The sequence below is a fragment of the Corvus moneduloides genome, chromosome 25 (genome assembly GCF_009650955.1).
Source record: "Corvus moneduloides isolate bCorMon1 chromosome 25, bCorMon1.pri, whole genome shotgun sequence".
NCBI classification, from domain to species: Eukaryota; Metazoa; Chordata; class Aves; order Passeriformes; family Corvidae; genus Corvus; species Corvus moneduloides.
The window spans coordinates 1,668,778-1,690,971 of NC_045500.1; the positions used below are offsets into that span (position 1 = coordinate 1,668,778).

General features: G+C 49.5%; 1 protein-coding gene across 13 annotated transcripts; it reads right to left on the reverse strand.

Moving 5' to 3' along the window:
• Positions 1-231: 231 nt before the first annotated feature.
• On the reverse strand, positions 232-21,609 carry MSANTD2 (Myb/SANT DNA binding domain containing 2). Of its 13 annotated transcripts, none has more exons than XM_032133558.1 (7): positions 13,276-16,143; positions 13,114-13,183; positions 11,562-11,644; positions 10,885-10,930; positions 10,031-10,289; positions 8,303-8,363; positions 232-1,699 (listed from the first exon to the last, which is right to left on the reverse strand). In XM_032133558.1, the coding sequence occupies exons 4-7, from the start codon at positions 10,894-10,896 to the stop codon at positions 847-849; spliced, it is 1,185 nt and encodes a 394-aa protein (XP_031989449.1). In that variant the 5' UTR covers positions 10,897-10,930; positions 11,562-11,644; positions 13,114-13,183; positions 13,276-16,143; the 3' UTR covers positions 232-846. The 13 variants fall into 13 exon arrangements, 11 of the variants coding, with proteins under 11 accessions (XP_031989449.1, XP_031989445.1, XP_031989446.1 ...); XM_032133554.1 differs by having other exon boundaries at positions 11,562-13,041; XM_032133555.1 differs by adding an exon at positions 12,995-13,041 and having other exon boundaries at positions 13,114-16,143.
• Between the last annotated feature and the right edge of the window lie 585 nt (positions 21,610-22,194).

Sequence of the window (22,194 nt, forward strand, 5' to 3'; positions counted from 1 at the left end):
AAAAAGGGAAAATAAAAATAATAAAAAAACCAAATTAAAAGAAGTGAAAGGAAAAAAAGGAAAACGATAAAGAAATTTTTAAAAAATCCCAAAAAAGAAAAGATAAAAAAGAAAAGAAAAAAGAGGAATAGAAAAAAAGAAAAATGAGAGAAGTAAGAGAAAAATAATGATAAAAAAGGACAAAAGAGAGAAAAATAGGGAAAAACTAAACAGAAAAAAATAAAGAAAAAATAAAAAGGCCAGGAATTATTTTAATGTTAAAAAAATAAAATAAAATAAAAGCAGATATGGCAATGCTACTGAGGATGTGGAATACATCACGGAACCCAAAGTCTTTGCAGGCAACACTGTTTGGAGAGAGGAGAACACTCGATGGTGAAAAAAGTGAAGTTCTAAATTATATACAAGATATCTAAGGGTGGCTTTGAAAAACAGTCCCCGGGCCGGGAGTTGGGGTTTCCCTCGCCGTTATCTATTGCTTATTGAGTCAGATCCATAGTAACACTTAGAGACGGATGCGTCCAAATGAGACACCGTGGAATAAAGGAAAGACCAAACCCTCAGTTTCTGTATGAAAACGCCGTGTGTACGAGCCTGTCCCATGTGGAATGTACCGACAGTCGTCTCGTGGGCCGGGTGCTCCTCCTCGCCACGCCGCTCCGGCGGGGACCTGGCCGGTGCGGCCAGAGAGCCGGGCCCGGCGTGGGGGAAGCGCCCCGCGAGCCTCTGCGCACCCCAAAACGCGCTTCCAGGCGGAAAAGTCCAGCGTGCCCGGATGTGAACGGACTGGATCCGAGTGAGATGGAAAATGGGGCGGAAAGCCCTGATCCTTATGAAGGACGAGGCTCAGTTGTTAAATTTTAAGGGGTACCCGATGGCTTTTTCCAGGCACTCTACCAAAGAGCCGGCAGACAGAAAATCCCTCTCCACTTCCACAAATTTGATGTAGATGGATTTGGGTGAGACACCGGGCTCTACGACGCAGTTCTGAGATAAAAAGGCGTTGATCCCGACCCAATCTTTGCTGAAGGTTTTAGTGTTTGCCTGGAAGTGTAAAAACAGGCACTGCTGGAGAGTCCGAACCTCGGCGATGCCGAGGTAACAGTAGATAATCCGGGCAGATTCCATGTCCACCCGAAGGGAGGCCTGTGGCGAGGGCACCTCGAGTTCCCCTGGAGTCTCATTGCTCGGGTCGGGTGCCTGGTGCTCGGCCAGCGGCGAGGGGAGTTTCTCGTGGCACTCCTCGTATCCAATGGCGTACAGGCCAGGGCTTTTTGGGATCCCTCCTGGTAATAAATACTGCACCACGTTCCCTCCGGTGGGTTTGGAGTGAGCGATGGGAATCCAGTCGATCTCCATGTGCAGCTCCAAGCATCTGGCTTCGCTGATGGTGATCTCCAGGAATTTGTAATAAACGTTCTTCCAGTTCATTTTCTGTACTCGGGTCATGATCACCCGACCCTCTGGTTTTTCCGAGTTGAAATATTCCCGGAGCCGCTTGCCCAGCGGCACCTGGGAGCTGATCTCTGCGTAGTGGTAACGGATATCCTCCTTCCAGCGGGTGTTGTACCCGATGCCAAAAATGGCCAGTTTGTTAGAAAGGTGGAGCCTGGAGAAGTCCGTCCAGCTCTGAAACAGCTCCCACTTCAACTGGACCGACTCCAAGATTTGCATAATGTTCTGCATGACGTCGCGCTTCCTGGAAATTAAGAAACAGAGGGAGAGAAGGATAAGGGCATCAGAGCTGAAAAAACTTTCCCAGCGAATGCATCAACCTTCAGAAAACATTAATCCCAGTCAGCTTTCTTGCCTGATTTTTCTTACTGCTATATACATTGCTGGGGCAGTTTATGGGTTAGAACAACCCCCCTGATGGGGAAATTTTAAATTAATCTTGGCAAAACCAAAACAAACCCCACCCCAACTCCTCCTGATATCAAAGCAACTGCAAGGAAGCATGTATCTGGTCCTGCTGAATAAATACACACTCAACTACTGGGTCATTCTTTACAACCCTGGGCTTCCATGTGCTGCATCCCAAACTCACAACTGCCACTCAAAACACTTCTGCCTCATTGTTATCCCCAAATTAATGCCAGCAAACAGGACTGTAATTGTAAAAACCCCAATGGGAGCCTGAAGCCATTCCCAAGGGCTCTGTCCCAGCGCTGGGGTGGAAACACAGCTCAAGTGACCAACCCCCTGGAGCAGAAGATGCTCCCAGACACATCCTGGATGCTGCTGGATGGACAATCCCTCCAGAGAGCCAATGAAGAAATCCCCACGTGCCCAAAGAACTGTTTTCACTCCCAGCAGCGAGTTTCAGAGAGGGGTTTACATCAGGAGAGAGCATCCACATGCACCTGCAGTGAGCTGGAACGGCTTCCTCCAGGATAAATGAGACCCTTAGGGTGTAATTAGCTGGCAGGGAGAACTCCTAATTTGGGGAGTTATTGTCCTATAATCAAAGCTGTAGGAAGATATTGCAACTCGTTTGCTAACGGGGAAACCTCTCTTGGTCCAACAAACGGGATGTAAAAGATCTTTCCATGCAACTCTCCTTCCTTTATCCATTGTGCCACATCTGGAAAGCTGAACTGTGGGGGCCACTGCACTCCCAAGAGGATTTTTTCTCCTTCCACATCCCACCAGGAGGATGTGCTGTACCAGGGGACACAGGTTTTCTTCTGCAGGTTCCTCAAGATCACTTAAACTCCCTAAAACCAGCTCTTCCCAACAGCTTCCCAGCGGAGTCCAGCATCAGACTGGTGAGGGACCTGAAGGCCTCTAAGAGCAGATATGACACCCCACAACCAAGGCTGACTCTGGCAGATGCATTCCTGCCCAACAAATCCCTGTGGGGAACAGGTCTTTTTCCATCATAATGGGTACAAGAGCTCAAACAAAAGTGAACTGGGAGCTGCAGAGCCTTCCTGTGGTGCTGGAGAGGCCCCACCTCAGAGCCTTTCATCCCCAAAAAACCTGCTTTTACAGGTCTAACCACAACACATGTGATTCTGGGAAGGTTCTGCTACTGCTGGCTGTCCTGCAGGTGATGGAGTGCCTCTGGAGCAGGCTGAGGGCACTGGGCTCCGGACACAGAGCTCTGGTTTGACGTACGACGGTTGGTTGGACACCATCTGCAACCCTCACCTGTGGTGTCCAAGCCCCTCCGCGCATCCAGGCTGGGATAGCTCCCTCCTCACAGCAACACCAGGACCACATCCATCACTGCCTCATCCATCTCACCTGTCTTGCAGTACCAATCATGCCAGAAGATCCCTAAAAAGACCTTAAAAGGCATTTTGGGAAGTGCATTTCCACCACAACTGGAGTGTAACCAAGTCTCTAGAGCACTGAGGAGGGGCTGGCTGGAGGAGCAGAGCCCTGTCTGTGCCAGGGGTTTTAAAAATGCCAGTTCCATCAGCACCAAAGTTCTGTTTCTTACTGCACGTACTTCCTGAGGAGTCAGTTCCACTGCCCAGAAGCAATGGAGAGAAACCTTGGGCATCCTTGGCAAGACTACCCCAAATCCATTTCCATTTCCACTCAAACACTGTGGCAATGCTGATTCAAAGCTTCCCTGAGGTTTTGCCATGCTTGGAAAATATCTTTTTGAGGCTTCTGGAAGTGCAAGTTTACCTTTTGGGCACAAGGGGATAGGACAGACAAGGGGACAGGGCAGTGCTGGAACACAACACTGGCACACATGCTCGACTCCTGACGGCAGCTGAGCTCCAGTTATTCCCTTCCCAAGGCAAAGACAGGAGAGCAGGGCGTGGGCAGGTTTTCATTCAACAGCTGAGGAACAGAGCGAGGAACTGCAAGCAAAGCCCCCACCTTTATTAACTGCACTATAAATACTCTGCTCGGTTTAGCTTGGCACAAGCCAGAGCCGAAGCTCGGCTGCGTCAGTCACTCCGACTGCTCCTGCAGGGAATGGCAACCACTGCAGGAGAGCAGAGCTTCGGCAGCAGACAGAGAAGGGCTTTCCACAGGGAACCCACCACTGCCAGCACCAAAGAAAACAGGGAAAGACGAATTTTAAGGAGTTTTGCTTTTCAGGTTTAGCATCTTCTTGCTTATACTTTGGCTTCCCAGGCTCTATCCAGGATCTCGACGACTTAGCCAAGCAGAGGTATCATAAGCAGTAAAAATCACTATTATTTAATTATTTATTAATTTTAAAATGCCATTTTCACTCATTCAGCTATTTAAAATTATTTCTTAAACATGTACTTATGTATTTGCTTTATTTATATTGTTAATAGGATTCATTTTTCAGGAGGAAAATGGGAGCTGAGCAGAAGGTTTAACCTGTCGCGTGTCTCAGGACAATCTCACTTTTCAGCTGCAGAAGGTGCCCTAGAGCTGGATTTTCCCTCATCATCAAACCATCACCTCCCTGCTTGGAGTCTGGGACCTGCAGTTTCTTCCTCCTTGGAAGCTTTTGCAATTCAAATGAGGAAAGACTTGAGACAAGAGTAGGCGAAAATTTGTTCTAAGGCGCTGTTTCCAAACCAAGCAGATTTCAAAGGGCCCAGAAGAGCTGCTTTCAGTGAAGAGCCACGAGCTTTCTCTAGCTCATCTTCCCAACACCAGCAGTGAATCAAACCACTTCTCAAAGTCTCTAAGTAGTATTTCACTTTTCAAAACAGTTTATTTGGAGGCAACAGCCAAGGGCAGGCAACAGCAGAGCCGACATGGGGAAGGAGCCCTCTGATGGAGGATGGGATGCGGACACAGGTTACCTATTGCCCTTCGCTTCCTATACTGTCAAAAATAAGGTGAAAGGTGAGAAGTCCCTGTATGTCACAGACTCTGAACACTTTGGCCTGGAAGGGACCTTAAAAGTTCATCTCATTCCCATCCCTGCCATGGGCAGGGACACATTCCACTATCCCAGGTTGCTCCAAGCCCTGCCCAGCCTGGCCTTGGACACTGCCAGGGATCCAGGGCCTCCCACCCTCACAGGGAACAATTCCTTCCCAAGATCCCATCTGTCCCTGCCCTCTGGCACTGGGAAGCCATTCCCCCTTGTCCTGTCCCTCCAGCCCTTGTCCCAAGGCCCTCTCCAGCTCTCCTGGAACCCCTTTAGGCCCTGCAAGGGGCTCTGAGCTCTCCCTGGAGACTTTTCCAGGTGAGCACCCCCAGCTCTCCCAACCTGGCTCCAGAGCAGAGGGGCTCTGGTCTTTGGAGACCTTTACCACGTCCCCCCAGAGGAGCCCATGGCTCTCTCCATATCACTTGGAGACACATTCCTCAGTGGGGGCAGCTGTGCTGTCCCACATTGTTGGAAGCTCAGAGGAGATGGGATTTCTGCCCTCTGACACCCAGGCAGGTCATACACGTGCTGTAACTAAAAGCTATCTGCACTAAATCCCTGAAGCTGCAAGTGGCCTTTTTTCCTCCCAGCTTTGTAACTCGCTTTTTCCCAGCCCTTTCAGTGTTTTGGAGCTCTGTTACACCTTATCTTCATCCAGCCCTCCTTCACCCCACCACATTTATTAATTGGTCCTTGGGGAATCTGGTGCAGACATTCCCTATCCCTTGCTTTCTCCTTGGCTCACATCCATTCCGCTCCCCATAGCTACATGAGCTGATGGCAAAAAGCTGCCTGTTATGAGCACAACCAAATACCACAAATATTAACCCAGCACTGCTCAGTGCAGCGAGTTCCCGGAGCCATCGCTGCGTCGGGTCCTTGGGGATCTGAGGAGACAACAGGACACCAGCAGTGGTGGACAAACAGCTCCTGGCTTCCACACAAACTGCACTGTGACCTGCAGCAGCCTGCTCGCCTCCCATGTGCTCCTGCTCCGTGACTGAGGGACGGCGTGGAATCCAGAGGGATTGGGACAAGCTCAGTCAGTGGCCTTGGGGAACCTCATGAGGCGTAACAAGGCCGAGGGCAGGTGCTGCACCTGGGTCGGGGTAACCCCCAGGATCAATCCAGGCTGGGGATGGAGGGATGGGGAGCAGCTCTGGCAGAAGCACTTGGGGTGCTGGTGGGTGAGAGCTGGACAGGCCCTGGCCCAGAACCGCCCCTGTGCTGGGCTGAGCCCCCAGCGTGGGCAGCAGGGAGGGGGGGATTCTGCCCCTCTGCCCCGCTCAGCTGAGACCCCACCTGCAGAGCTGCCTCCAGCTCGAGGGTCCCAGCACAGGAAGGACCTGGAGCTGCTGGAGCCAGGCCAGAGGAGGCACCAGGATGATCAGAGGGCCAGAGCCCCTGTGCTCTGGAGCCAGCTGGGAGAGCTGGGGGTGCTCACCTGGAGAGGAGAAGGCTCCAGAGAGAGCTCAGAGCCCCTTGCAGGGCCTAAAGGGGCTCCAGGAGAGCTGGAGAGGGACTGGGGACAGGGGCTGGAGGGACAGGACACAGGGAATGGCTTCCCACTGCCAGAGGGCAGGGCTGGATGGGAGATTGGGAAGGAATTGTTCCCTGGGAGGGTGGGCAGGCCCTGGCACAGGGTGCCCAGAGCAGCTGTGGCTGCCCCTGGGTCCCTGGCAGTGCCCAAGGCCAGGCTGGGCAGGGCTTGGAGCAGCCTGGGATAGTGGAAGGTGTCCCCATAGCAGGGGGTTGGAATGAGATGAGCCTTAAGGTCCCTTCCAACTCAAACCATTCTAGAATTCTGTTTTTCTATGTCCACAAGCACACCACAAGTTTCACCAGAATTTGAATGATTTATGGAGACAATTTCTGCTGAAAATCTGCCCTTGACCAAGAAGGCAGATGAACCCGACTTTGAACTAGGCTATCTGCATTTTAAAAGGCTGCACAAAGAAGTGAAAGAGTTTGGCAACTATTTATCTACTGTGGCTTTTAGATGAAATTCTATTTTTTCAAGATAATAAATAAATACTCAGCTTATCTTTGTATTAGCTATGCATCTTCTGACTGCTTTTAACCTACTGAGTCAGAGTTTACAAGTTCCTTCTCCTCACAGACAAGGGGAAAAGCAGCTTTCAGCAAATCTGTGTGTTGGAAAATGCTCTGTGCTTCCACTCTGCACGCAGGATGAGTTTATTGTCAGCACGCTTCACAAAATGCCCCAGAGTTCAGAGACTCCACTGCATTTTAGAGAGAATCTGGGGGGGGAAATGAGCATAAAACTCTGAAAGGTCTCATTTACCAAAATCTAATTCAGCTGTTCATGTACACTTAAAACCTGGAAGAGACGACTTGTGTGGTCCAAGCCTTCACCTCAGAAAATTCAGCATTATTTGCTATGCAGTTCCTTAAAGGTAAAATTACTCCAGAACAGCACCAAGAAACTGTTCAAAGAGGCAGTAAGAACATTTACACTGAAAAAAGTTACTTTTTTCCAGGTTGTCCCTGAGCTGTTAAACTGAATTTGCTCCACGTGAAGAAAAGTCACCTTTGGCTATGTGAATATCCACCTGAAGTGAGCAGTCTGATGAAGCTACACCACTGCCATGGAAGCTTCTTGTTAATTCTTTTTGCTTTAAAATTATTTTTATTTTCTTAAGTTATTTTATCTTAAATTTATTTCTATTTTTACTTATTTATAATTATTTCAAATTTTTTAGAGGATTTTTTTTTTTCATTGAGTTACATCACAAAGCCTCTGTTACAGATGACTCATCAGGGATGTTCTGTTGCTGTTCCCAGTGCTGGTGACCTCCTACCCTACAGCAGCTCCTTTTCCACTATGGAAAACCCCTGGTGACACTATAACCCACTGGTGTGGGAGCTCCTGTGTGCAACACACCCCAAAGGGTCTGTGAGCCTGGCTCACTCCCACTGCAGACAGATCCACAACCACCCCTAAAAGCTGGCAGAAAGTAGCCCTGGACAGAGTAAATACAGCACAATTCCTTTCATTTTTGGGAACGCTCTGTGTTATTGTTGGAGAGGAAAGGGAGCTTCGCATGATCAAAGCATTTAAAAGGCTCCAGTGTTTGTTAGATTAAACCCAGCTAAAAGGTTACAAGTAAGGTCTGGAAAGTTATAAAAATGAAAATCAGAGACGCCAAAGCTTTGGCGTGCCTTCCCACCAAGGAAAGGAGCTTTTCTTGTGGGTTTTGTCCGTGGTTTAAGTCCTCACATCCACGTAGTAAGTCTCGTTTCCTTTGCTGAATGGCAAAGCCAAGGAGAAACAGAGTTGTGAAGCATTTCAGCTGTTCTGAGGTAATGGGAATAATGCATAAAGCAGATTCAACTGTATGAATAGTCTTGCACAATGTATTTATAATTATAAACAGAAGTTTCAAATATCCTCCCCTCCTGCACAACATCCCCAGGGAAATACATTCCAGGGTAAAACATTCATAAATTACTTACTGCGTGTCTTCTGAAGATTCCTGTTTTATCTTTAATGTTCTTTTCGTGGTAGGCATTTCATCTGAAAGGTAAAATTCCAACACATAATTAGATTTTAAATAATGTTCTTAGGGCTTTTTTTTTTTTTTTAAAGAGGCTGAAATTAAATAAAAAGTAAATCTGAGTTGCTTCGTAAGCCAGGCAGTCTGCTGGAGTTCTGCATGAGACAGCTCCAGCTCTTACGCCCTCTGTAATTGATTGGGTTTTTCTTTAACTTGGAAGAGATATGGACAGTTAAAATCTGAATCTCTCTCTGCAAGTGCAAAACCTTTCACGGACAAGGCTCCAACCCCTGCTAAATCACACATCGACAGAATTGCAAACTGCATTGTTTCAAGAAAAAAACCAAGAAAAAGCAATCCTGCTTCCAATAGTACATTTCAAGAGGAAGCAGCAGCAGAACTGCATCTGTGTTCAATTCAGATGCTGTGTGCCAAGTGCTTTGCTCACAACTTCTGAGCGTGAAGGGCATCGTCAGCCCGAGCACACGCAAATGTCCCTGAAACTGGTGACAAACCAGGAGATCCCAGCTTGACTCACCATAACGAGCCATACCAGACAGAATTAGCCATCATTTACATACGTTTTGTAACGTTTCTTCTCCCCACTGTTTCTCTCCCACATATTTCTGACTTTTAAATCCCCCAGGGAAGAAGTCTGAGGAACTGGAACGCGGTTAACAGCCAACTTGCAAATTTTAACATTAAACTGCGATCTAAGGCTCTTTCAAAGCATCCTGACTCACCAGTCCCCCAAACACAGACATGTACAGATACCCAACTGCATCTCCTCTCCCTCTTTCATCCTACAAATGGGAGGAAAAAGCCTTTATACAATTCACCTGCTTCGCCTGTGATCTGATCAACTTAAAGCTTCTGCTGTGAAAAACCCTGCTCAGGTAAGGGAGGAACAGACACCTGTAAGAGCAGTACCTTGAGAGAAATTTGCCTCAAGAAACCCACTTCTTCCCAGAACTGCTCAGATTGGAGTGTGTTTTCTATCAGGAATGTGGTACCCTGATCTGTTGAACAAAGTTCAGAAAGCCACAAGCAACAATTAAACCTCCAAATTAATTAAAATATTGACTTTTAGGCAGAGACAGCAATAATTCAGGCAAGAAAAGCACGTGGAGAAATTTGGTTTAGGTCTCAAACATCAAGTGTGAGCTTGCTTGCTATTTTTTCATTTTAAAAAGGCCACACCTCTGGATATAAACATATTGACGTGTTTAATACCAATTTATCAGGATATATAAGAAAGAGCAACATTTTTACAGTTGTTGGTGTTGCTAGCAGCAGGCTGAAGTCTTGTTTACAGTTTAAGCACATGGTGTTTGAATGGTAACACCCAGGTACCACTGAAAGGGAATCCCATGAGGGAAAGTAAAGCTGAGAGTGGAAGGAGAGACAGGGAAGGTGTCACCTCCACTGTTCCTGGCCACACAGCCCTTCCTGCCGAGCTCTTCAAACTCCAGTCCTGACCCTAAAGGACTTCAAGAACCATGGTTTGCTTTTGATTAACTGAGAAATTTCTGTCCCTTTTCTCCCCAAGGGTGTGTTTAGCATTGTGAGCACATTCTGTCTGAGAGGTGAAAGTTGGTACTGAGATATGCATGTGTCAGACAGATACAAGCACAGGTAAAATCCAAGGATGGAGATGTGCCAAGATGGGATTTATGGGATTTCTTACCCAACTCCTGCTCGCCGGTCTGGTAGCAGTGAAGATCCTGACTGTGGTTTCCCCAGTCCTCCTGAGAGTATTCCTCCATCGTGCTGCCATCCGACTCCAGCTCCTGGTACAAGCCGCTGCTGTTGATGAGGACGGGCTGGCAGGGCTGGGAGTCCCATCCTCCCTGCCCAAACACCTGCTCCAGCTGTTCAAACGTGTAGCTGCTTTTCCTCTTCCCAACACCGTGCTCCTTCACGCGGCTGTAGCACCTGCGGAGGGTCTGAGAGAGACCAGCAGGTCAGTCAGGGGTGTGGGGCTGGACGAGCACACAGGCACTCACACACAGTCCCACAGGCAGAGTTTAGGGCTTTGGGGGTTATTTCTGCAGGTCATATTTGCCCCACGCTCATGAGCAATGCTCCCAAATTAATCTACACCCACCAGGAAGCATCATATATATCCGACATTCCCGCTTAGCATTAACATCTATGACACAGGACAAGTTGTGCAGCAGCTACAGATTCCTCAGATTTAACTTGGGTGATTTATTCTCTTTCCCACTTAAAAAAAAAAAAAAAAAAATCCCCGGATCTGCTACGGATGCAGGGAAAAAATAAAATAAAAATACCAAGAGCCCCCCAGTCAGAGACACCAATCAGCCAGGAAAATGCACACCTACTACGAGAAGGAGAAAGCAGAGCTGGTGTTGTGCCCACAGCTTGGAGAGGGGGAAGCAGGGAGGAGAGAGAAAGGAAAACAGAAAGATTTCCCCCAAAGCAAAGACAGTCCAACCTTCCTTACTCTGTTAAGAAGACACAAGGTACAAAATGGATATGCCTAAGCTATTCAGCTAGGAAAATATATATATTACTTACATATTTTTGCATTCCTTACTAACTCACTCTGTCTCTTGTGAAGCTGCTGAAATTTAAAAGAGGTCAAATCAATAATGCTCCCAGTTCCCAGACTTTGATATCAAGCATCAAGTAAGTAACAGCACTGAGGTGGCTTGGTATGAGCAGCCTCTCAAACAGAGCTGCGGCAGAACCTCCCACACAGATGCCAAAGCCTCACCCACTTTTGGTGATCCCTTTGGCATCTTGCACCAAGGGCTCGGCCACTTCACTGCTGCTGGATAAGCCTATGGTTCCATCCATGTTTTTCCCCTAATCTGGAGCAAAAGACAACTACTTGGGGGTAAAAAAAACTTTCTACACAACCCTCAGCGTGGCTTTAATTCTACCACTGCTCTAATTTTGAAAGACAATGATATGCCCCAGGTTTGCCGGGTCTTGGGGTTTTTTTCGGATTGGTAAACTGCTAGAAAACGTTAATTTTTTTTTTTTTAAATTAAATTTATCAGATTGCCAAGGTTCTAACTTGAATGGCAAAGCTGTCTCTGGAATTCAAAAGAGGCATTAATTTGGGAAGAACTAGTCCTGTTACCTTGCTTTCTGCAGGAGGACTGTAATGGACACATCATTACAAAAATTACTGTGCTTTTTCCCCCCAAAGAAAGGAACTTTTAAAACTCCAGAAAGCTGGAACCTACCTAATGCTCCTCATACACTGGTTTAACAGCATCAGCAGCAAAGGGATACATTTCTAACCAGTTTCCTCCTGAGATTCAGAGCCCTGGGGGCAGAAGCAAAACCGCTAAGCAGCAAGTCAGTATTACCCTGCTGTTTTAAACAAAAACACACGAAAATAACACAAAATAAAAAATAACCCAGATAAACACACAGGCAGCAACAGGCACGAGTTATTCCACGGTTTAAAGTGGAACCCTTCCCACTTTTGCCATAACTACCTCAGGATAAACAGGCAGATCCTCTTTGGATGGACACCAGCATATTTTATATTTCTGTCTGTGAGCAGGGTGGAAAACAAGCCGCTGTGGCAACCTAGAACCAAAACCCAGCCCAGAAACCTGTTGGTATTCACTGGTGCAAAGAGGCTTCCCTCAGACTGGGGTATAGATACATTTGGTTGTTAGAATTCAGTTTTCTCACTCCAATTTCTCTCCTTTCAGCTCAAATCTCACCGAGCCATAAGGGCGAAGTCATTTCACTCCCAGACTCTTTCTAAAATCCACCCAAGTTAGATTTTTTTAAAATATATTTCCCAAACTCCAGTTCTTGTATCTGCCCCAGCTTCTCCATAGGAGTTAAAAACCATGGATTTAGAGCCTCCAGCTGAATTTACTAGCAGCCTTCAAGCAAAACAAACTGTTTCCAAAGCATCCCTACTCTTGGCCAAGCCCTCTGGGAATGCCCGACACCATCAGCCACTCTATTTTCACACTCTATTTTCAGCATGTGCTTCAAACACCTCTCCCCACCAGTGGGGTTATGGAGGATCCCACACTGGGTTGTAGCCTAGTAGTAATTAATTATTTCAGTCAGGCTGCAAGCTGGCTTACTTTACTATCAAAATAATTTAGCAGCAAGTCAATGCAGACTAGTAGAAAAACTAAAGGGAGCAACACAGAAAGGGGAATGAAAATAAATGAGCAATAGTGTCACTGCTCATTACTCTTACAGGTCAAGATACTTTTGGGGTTACTGCCCAGATGCTCACCTGGCTGTGTTACCTCCACTTCTGGAAGCAGATAACCTAAAATTTGAGGGAGAAAATCTCAAGTATAGGGCTTTCCAAAGCACCAAAAAACCTGTGGCCAAGCAGCTGGTGGCTCCTTGGTCTTGTGTGCTGGAGAATCAAGATTCCTGCTAGCTCTTTCTTCTTGGAGGCTCTCCCCAGTGTCTCCAACAGGCAGACCCTACAACTCTTCCTGATGTTCCCTCCAAATACCATAAATCGGCCTTGTTTCATGTAAACCCACAGGCTTCTCTTCTTCAGAGAGCCTGGTAAGACCTAAATAATTGCTCAGACCTCAGGAAATCTGGACATTTTATAATCCTTAACCTTTCTCTCACCAGGTTATTCTGATCTCCAAGATCTAAGGTCTGGTTTTTTCTTACGCACCTCCTCTATTCCTGCCGGTGTCCAGCTCAACTCCTGCTCCGTGGTTCCTGAAGTGCACATACAGATATTGATACAGATACAGAAAGCAGGAAATTTAGGACAAGTAACTGAAAACAGACCTGATCACTGCCCAGTGACTGCTCAGACTGGAAGAGACCGAGGCTTTTGCTTATTGTTCTGCAACACTGCCTGCAACACGAACACATATTATCCCCGCTTAATTTATAGTTAGGAAAACCAAAGGAGGAGACAGTCACAAAGCTCAATGTGGATTTTCTCACCATTTCTAACTCACGAGTCCTCATCTCTACAAGTGAAGCCACCGAAGAACCTGGAGCTCTGCAGGAACTGCAGGATGAGGATGAGAAAAACCTTTAGGAAGGCTGCAGACATGGTCCTCCTTCCAGCAAAAAAATGAGGGAGAACCAGACCACAGCAAGCTTTTCATATATAACCTGAGGTCATCCAACACAGGGAATTCCAGATCCCTGATCTGAGACGTGCTCTTACTCAGGGAGAAGCTATGGGCTCTGCAGAGCACTTTGGTGGCCTACGGCTATGTCCACATTCATCTGTTTAAGCTGATTAATTGATAGCAGCCTAAAGGGCTCCTGATGTCCCAGAGCACCACTCAGCACAACGCTCAGCTTCAAAGTTGCTCTTTTACTTAATGGAAAGGAGCTCTCAGCTTTATATCCCAAATTAAGAACAGCATTGTCAAACAGCTCCCTCCCTCATCATCCCAGGATATTCACAGGCAACACAAGATGAAACTACACTGGGACAAAAGAAACAGCTTCTGAAGCCTGGAGTGCTTGTATCCTGATATACCCAAACACATACGGACTTCCTCAAGGATTTGGCTCCAGTACAGTAAAAAAGTGATGGGAATGCCCTCTTGATTGAGGTAAAAACCAGAGCTCTCTTTGGACAACGAAGAAGCAAAGGTACCCTGGCAGACACAGGTAGGGATGTCAGTCGAGGCAGGGCAGACACGGGTTTTTGTTAGCGAGAGCCGGAACTGAACAAAAACTCGCAGCCATCACTGCCAATTTCTAAATCACAATTAAATATAATAATAATAATAAAAAAAAGCTCTTGCCTGGACAGGAATTATTTACAGAAGCGCCACAGCCAATTGCAGAGGTCAGCCCCCATGAGACAGGACTGTGCCAGCAGCCAAGAGCAAACGAAGCTGGGCTTTAACAGGCTGTGTCCCATCAGGGTGAGCAAACCAGTGGCGTGTGGTGCTGTGACAAGAGACCCCACAGTGCTGTGTGCTCAAATCGGCTACCTGGGAAGATGCTCCATTGGTTGCTGCTATCAGAATGCTGAGGATACTCAGACCCTTCTCAGGGGTTTGCTGCTAATTGAGCCAGACCCCTAGAGAGGAGACTCCAGCACTGCCTGCAGAAAGGCTGGCGGCTGGGCACCTCTGTCTCTCGATGCTTTGAGCTCCTGGTTTTCTTAAACCAGCACTGGATGAAAAGAATAGGAACTTGTTAGAGATTGAGAAGGCAGAGAAGCAAAACCCTCCCCCAGACCCACCAAGCCAACAACTTTGTAAAGAGTTTAGATGTAGTGGATGGTCTTCCAGACAAAGCTCAGCTTGCAGAGGTCACTGAATCACAGAATATCCCGAGTTGGAAGGGACCCACAAGGATCATCCAGTCCAACTCCTGCCCTGCACAGACACCCCAACAATCCCACCACGTGTCTGAGGGTGTTGCCCAAATGCTCCTGGAGCTCTGGCAGGATCAGGGCCATGACCATTCCCTGGGGAACCTGTGTCCGTACCCAACCACTGTCTGGGGAAAGAACCTTTTCCTGATATCCAGCCTAAACGGACGAGATGCCTGAGGAAGGTTCAACCTGCTCCTGGCACGACCTGTTCAAACATTACTTACTTTGGAGCAGTGAAGGAGTAGGTTACCTTGCCTTCAGAAACAAGCTCATTCTGAAAACCAAACTTCAAGTTTCATGCATCTACTGTGATCAGGATAAACATCACTACCCCACTCACAAAACCAGACTTTTAAGGAAAACCCAGACTGCAGAAGCCCGGATGAAAAAAATCGAAATACCAAAAGTGGTTTGAACCCAAATTTTCAGCACTAGTGGTGAAAGGTTTGGTAACAGGCGAGATCACAGCAGTCCATTGTCTGCTTGGCCCCCAAATTTATACTCTCAGCAAGAGGGAGGTAAGCAGGAATCTGCCCCTGTGACAGCACTTGAAGCAGAGTGCAAGAATCAGGAAGATTTTTAACATCTTCCCAAGTCCTCCACAGTCAGAGATCACTACAGGAAAAAAATGTGTGTGTTCAATCTAGGATTTAATGTTCACAAATCTCCCTAAATGAGCTTTAATGCTCAAGTTTCACAAATCTGCCCTCCTGCAATGAGTTCCTGACCATCAACTGCTCCTGTCTCAACAAGAGAACCTACCAGCTCGCTCCCGGCTCCCTCTGGGAATCACTCTGCACCCATGGAATGAGCAGTGGATGGCCCAAGTACACCAGAAGGATCAGACCAGAGTATTATAAACACACAACACGGCTGCAGAAGCCACTGGATTGTAAAGACACTCGTCGTGCATGTGCAAATCAAGCCAGATTCCTACCAGCACAACAGCGCTCTGCAAATGCCCCGGCTGAGAGCGAATCCAAGAGGGTTCATTCCATGTGACACTCATATCCCAGAAATGTTCCTCTGCCACAGCCCCACAAAGGATTGAAACAAATAAATCTGCTCTTTGTCATGGAAGAATTTATTTTTCCCAGCTATAAATGTCAACAGAAGGTTGCTCCCACCTTCTGCACATGAGATCCTCCAGTGAGAAGCTGGGCTGCTGGGAAGGTTTCAAGGAATGGCAAGAAACAGCCCAGCCTGGCAAACCTGGCACATCTGAATCTATTTAAGCCGAGGGAAGAATGGGAGGTAACTTGAACACCTGCACACATCACAGCCCAGGGAGTTAACGGGACGGGGAGCTGGGACCGAGATAAACTCAAGATGAAGATAAACCACATTCAAAAGAAACAGAAACTCAGAATCATGGAATGGGGTTGGAAGCTACCTTAAAGGGTCATTCCAACCCTCCTGCCATGGGCAGGGACACCTTCCACTAGACCAGACTGCTCCAAGCCCTGTCCAGCCTGACCTTGGACACTCCCAGGGATCCAGGGGCAGCCACAGCTTCTCTGGGCACCCTGTGCCAAGGCCTCCCCAACCCTACAGGGAAGAATTTTTTCCTGATATCCAATCAAGCCCTGCCCTGTCACTGGGAAGACATTCCCACTTGCTCTGCCACTCCAGGCCCTTGTAGAAAGTCCCTCTCCATCTTTCTAGTCAGCTCAAATCAAAGTTGCTTTGAAGGTGGATGGTTGGCTGGTTGCTATGAAATGCACCAATGCTCCATCATTTGAGATCTCTGAATTACAAAGACACCCACTCCACACGACTTTGGACCCAGGGATGGAATTCCGGCAGAAATCCTGTAACGTCCAGCAGCTCACACTAGATCACAGCAAGCATTGCTTCTGAGACAGCTTTGTTGGAGCAGCTTTCCTGCCTTAAAGAACAACTCCATGCAAGATTTACAAACAGATTGTTTACATCACAAAGCAGCTGAAACCACAGCCCCCTTACAAACAAGCTCTGCCATCACCACGTTAGTGTTGCTTAAAGCAAGAAATACCAACAGCTCATAGTCAGGTGTAATTTTCCATCCCTTCCCATTTCATGTGGGTTTGTGGCACTCCCAGCTATTTTTTGTGCCTATGTTCTTTCTGAGCACCGAACAAACATCTTCAAGGTATTTATTTTCCTTTTGAAAAGCAAATTACTTTTGTGGACAACCACAACCCAGCCAAAACCTCCAGTCACCCATCTGGGGGGAGGAGGAGGTCTCGTACAGAAAACCCAACAACAGCAGAACTGGATTGGCAGTGATACTTGGGAATTCCTGCAGTCAGGAGTTAAGATGCTGGAGCTGCTTCTCTTTGAATCAATGGGTTGGCATTGACTCTGGGAAAGGCAAAATGAAAGCAGAACTCACATTTCTGCAGTAGCTGAAGAAATGACATTTTAAAAATGCCCCCAAATTAGTTTTAACAGCAACTTCTAAGAAGGGATTTGTCTCTGCTGAGGAAAGGCTCTCCAGCTGCGCCTGCAGCCAGAGGATTTCCAGCCCTGAAATGCTCTCTCAGCCCAACTGAGCAATGTGCCATCAGGAGGATGAGTCTTTGATTCCACCTTCCATAAAGATGCAAGCAACAGAAGTGGAAATTCTCCCATGGGTTTAAAAAAAGGCCTAAAATCTGGTATTGAAGAAACAACTGGAGCCCATTATTTCAAGAACATTCCTTTAAAACAAAACAAGCCTGAAAACGCCCCTTGACTGCAACACCCGAGCTCACCTGAGCTTTCCCAGAACATCCCCCGTCACTGCAGCCACCTGGGATGGCTGGAAGAGGATGGAATGATGAAGTTCCAGCATACCTATGGAACATATTCCATGTGCCCTGTGGACTGCGGTCTCCAAGCTGTATGGCCTTCACACAACAGCTTCACAGCACAAGGCAAGGGCTCATTTTCCCATGCTCAAATTCCCAGCAAACCTCCTGCTGCCTGGTTGAAACAGCATTGCCCAGTGCAGGACACAGGATCCCAGCAAGGCTGGAAAGGGTTTGGCCAAATACTCCATGACCTGCCTTAAAACCCTGGCTCTAAGGTCAAACCTGAAAACTAAAAAGCTCTCCATGTGCTGCTGTGGGAAGGTGATGAGTTTCAGGACAGGCAAACCAGGCTAAATCTGTGCTCAGGAACGTGGGGAATAGGAAAGGGCTGAATGAAAAGAACAGAGAGTGTCACTGAACAAGCAAGGATTAAGGACAGAACGTGACTTGTCGGGATGAGGATGCTGTGGTGCACAAGACAGCTCTTCTGGGAACGCGACAGGCAGGAATCAAGATGTTCCATTCTTCCTACAGCTCCCAACCGCAGAGCTCCCCAAGCCACCTACCTCAGAGTCACCAAGTCGGACTCAAGGTCTCTTTCCAAAGGAAAAGCTGCTGAAACGGTTACATGTGAATCCCTAAATTTAAAACAGACCCTTCCAGAGCAGCTCCAACCTGACAGCGGCTTCGTTCCAGCTGCTGATGTGCAGAAAAGTACATGCAGATGGTGGGAGATGGGCAAAAATTTGCATTGGGACCTTTCTGCACACCCTGTTTGAATTAAGAGAGAATGCATCCATGCCATACAACTGGAAAACCCTCTGCTTACAAGCTTTGTTCCTTTCCAGCTCAACTGGCTGTTGAGAGTCAAGATTTGGCTGTGTCCAGGGAACGCAGGTGTTCCGAAGGAAAGCAGTACTGAGTCCTTATCTAAGATTCATTTATAAAACCAGCTGAACCTGGAATGTTTGGAGCACCATTCATTATCCAGCAGCAAAGCCTCATGCTTCTGTCCCCTGATGGGCATTAAGTATCCTACAAAATCCTGGAAACACTGAACATTTTGGGTAATAAATGGAACAACGCAGCTATGCGCTCCTTCATCACCATCTCCCCAGTCCTGTTTTCAGTGTGGAGGATTCTGAAGTGCCTGTTCCCTCCTCTTGTTCCCACGGCACATGACAGTCCTCCTGCTCTGTCTCAGAGAGGAATCCACTCATGACCCCTCCACATCCAGAAGTGACTTCTGTTTGTGGTGGACCATCAAAACGTCAAGCAGCCAATCCTGCCTGGAATCCTACAAAAACTGGGATTTTAGGGTTGGCAACAGCTACCACAACTATCTCCATAACCCCTGTAACAAGGTAAATTCTTGGCACCCAGGAGAACTCCCAGCTTTCAACAAGCACTCATTTCCCAGCAATTCCAGGCCAAAACCCACTGAGAGCCCAAAGGCTTTGGAAAAGCCACATTTTTGCTGCTCCAGATGACTGTGCTGATGAAGGCCCTCACTGGGCATTACAGTGTTAAAGGAGAGCCCATCCCGATGTACTGCAATCTAGAAACATCTAACAGGTCTGGCAGGAGCTGCTCTTGGTGATAAATATCAGCCTTGAGCTCTTTTACTGCTGTTTGGTGGGTGGTTTCTTCCAAGTTTGAACATTTCAGGGGCAAAGATGTGTTCAAGCTTCACTTCTGAAGGGAAAGTGGGAGAACCCTCAGCTGCAAGGAGCTCAAACTGCTGGGAGTCACCAAAATGCTCCCACAATCAACTCCATCCAACAGCACTGTCCAAACCCAAAGAGCCAGTTCTGGGCTGTTCTAACAGCAAGATGACTCCTCACAACCTGACAGCATCCCCCAAAATTGGGGCTGGGGGCCTCAGTCACTGCAGTGACTCCCATCACAGCCCAAAACCAATGGACAAAGCCAAACCCCCTCCAGGAATTTTTCCATCATGCATTTGCCTCTGGCAAAGCCCACAGGTTTGCAGAAGAGCTGATTCAAGCAACAAGCACCTTGAAAGCCACCAGGAGAACGAGGGACTCCAAGAGGGTTCACAGTACAGCAACATTCCTCTCCAAAAATATTTGGATGTGCTCAAGGGAAAAAGACCCCTGAGCAGCAAATACACACACATGTGAGGAAAACACATTGAGAAACCCAAACTTCTAAAGAATGTGGGATTGTTTTGAGTATCTATTTCCAGGACAGGCTGTTCTAATCAACGGGGATCAAAGTGGAAATCCTGCACTTACTCCCAGGCATCCCTGATGCTGCAGCATCCCTTATTCCATGGATTTTGCAAATTAAAGGCAGCCCAGGTGTACACACCTGGACGGCTGCAGCCCAGCTGGGCTAGCACAGGTGTATTTAAGGGATGGGAAGAGGAAAGGAGAAACAACCACCCCCCTGAGCCCCAGCAATAACAACACATTCATTGTGCACTCCATCAGCATTTGGGGGGGCTGCAGGAGCCTAATGGGCCAGGAAAGGAGAAATCAGAGCCAGAGGGAGATCAGAGCGTGCAATTCACCCTCCCAAACATCATCCACATTTACAAACTCAAACCCCGCAGCGATTTCCACACCATCCAAATATCTCCTCTCTGTAAAAGCAGGATGCACGCAGTGACTGCTCCCAAACCAGGCACCACACCCAGCCCTTTTTTCCCAGGGAATGATGGAACTGGAAAGACCTCTCTGCCAAATACAGCCCACGGGGCTGTTCATCAGTTACTCAAGAGATCTGTGAAGCCACAGCACGCTCCTGTCAAGCCAGGGAAGCCATCAGATTCTACAAAACAACTCCACAGGAAAGGACAGAGCCAGGAGTGCAAGAGCAACCAGTGCCTCCCCTTGTTACTGGGGCAACTGGGAGCCCTGTTTTCCCAACAGGGCTACAGGGAGCAGCCAGTGCCAGCCCCTCATGGACAGAGGATGCTGGAGGACACGTGAGGGGACAGCATCAACCACGGCACCCACAACACTCGGGGCCAAAGGAGGAAACCCAGGGGATGTGGTGGTCCAAAAACCCAGGGGACGGATCCTGCTGGGGCTGTCCCCATGAGGAGACACAAACAACTGGGATGCTGTGTCCGTCCCCACTCAGGACCATGGGATGCTGCCACAGCCCACCCACACCAGAGGAACTGAACCCACGGGACGAGTCCCAAAGGTGCTGCTGGAGGCTACGGGTGCAAGGGAGGAACCCAGAGGACATGGCACCCAGGAGACACCACGGGGAGCCAGGCAGCTGAGCCAGGGAATGGGATACCCTGCACCCAGGGCAAGGGCTGGGCTCAGTCCCGGGGACAACCCTGCCAAGGCCAGAGAATGCTCCAGAAAACTGCAGCGTGGAGACCCCGAAAGGCCAAGCCCTGGGGACACGGTGACCCCAAACTCAGGGCCAAAGGACAGGCTGAGCCAGGAAGATGCCCACAGCCAGCGCCAAAGGACGCTCAGGACAGATCCTGAAGGCACTGAACTCCCGGGACACGGTGCCCCAGACACAGCACCAAAGAATGCTCAGGAGAACACCTCTCCGGGAAAGGGACCACACACCGCCCCGGGAGCTGACCCACCCGCGGGCGGGCGGCCGAGCACGGGGAGCCCCGGCCCACCCTCCCGTCCCGGGCCGCGCCGCCGCCCCCCAGGGTACCTTGATGCGCTCCCGGCACTGGGACGGGGTGCGCTCGTAGCCCAGCTCGGCCAGGGCGCGGGAGACGCGCTCGTACATGGCGGGCCCGGGCGCTTTGCTGCCGAACACGGTGCCCGCACCCTCCAGCTGCTGGTACCGCGCCTCCACCAGCCGCTCATTGCCCCACACGGCGATCAGCGCGTTGGTCTCCGCCGGCGTCCAGGACATCCCGCGGCAGGCGGCGGCCGCGGCGGCGGCGGCGGCGCCGCCAGGCGAGAAGGAGACGGAGGGCGAGGCCCCGCCGCGGGCGCCCAGCGCGGCCCCGCCGGCCGCCGGCCCCGCGCCCAGCGGGGAGGCGCCGCTGGGCGTGGAGGGGTCGGACAGGCTGGGGTTGCCGTCGCTGAGCGCGCCCGGTGAGCCCGGCGACAGCACCTCCATCTTGGGGACGCGGAGCGGTGGCTCGGCCGGCGGGAGCTGCGAGGAGCCGCAGGGCGCCGCCATGATGGGGGTGCGCACCGAGCGGGCGGAAGTGACGTGACGCTCCGGGGGCGGAGCTTCCGGCAGCGCCGGGGAGGGGCGCAGAGCGAGGGGGCGGGGCGAGAGGGGGCGTAGCCATGACGCACTAAGGGGCGTGGCCGCAGGGCGCGGCCATGGCAGGAGCGGAGTGCGGCTGCCGGATGGGGCGGGGCTTCCCGGAAGGGGCGTGGTCAGGGGCGGGGCGCGCAGTGGGCGCGGCTATGAATGGGCGTGGTCACGGGGTGGGCGTGGTCTATTGATGGGCGGGGCTCTGTGATGGGCGGGGGCCATCCGGGCAGGGTCCCCGCAGCCCCCTCAGGGCAGGGTCCCCGCAGCCCCTCCCTCCCATCACCCGGGATTTGCCTTGGCCTGAGGACCCCGAATGTGGGGCCGAACATCCCAAAGGGGAGGTTTAGCCCCCCCCCCAGTCTTGGCGCTCAGCATTCCCCTCATACTGGGCGGAGCACCCTCTGGCCCCGGTGTCGAGCACCCCTGAAGTCTGAGCACTCCCGAACGTCCTTATTGAGCATCCCCCAGGGACTGAGGCTGAGTTCGGGGGGACAGGGACCCCTCTTTTCCCACCGCTTC

Bases quoted from the DNA above. Each gene is read 5' to 3' on its own strand.
- MSANTD2 (XM_032133550.1), bottom strand. From the start codon at position 21,591: ATGGCGGCGCCCTGCGGCTCCTCGCAGCTCCCGCCGGCCGAGCCACCG. The intron at 10,290-21,111 runs GTACCCTGGGGG...GGTCTCTCTCAG, and splicing joins AGTGCCGGGAGCGCATCAAG to ACCCTCCGCAGGTGCTACAG. The intron at 8,364-10,030 runs GTAAGAAATCCC...TTTACCTTTCAG, and splicing joins GACCGGCGAGCAGGAGTTGG to ATGAAATGCCTACCACGAAA.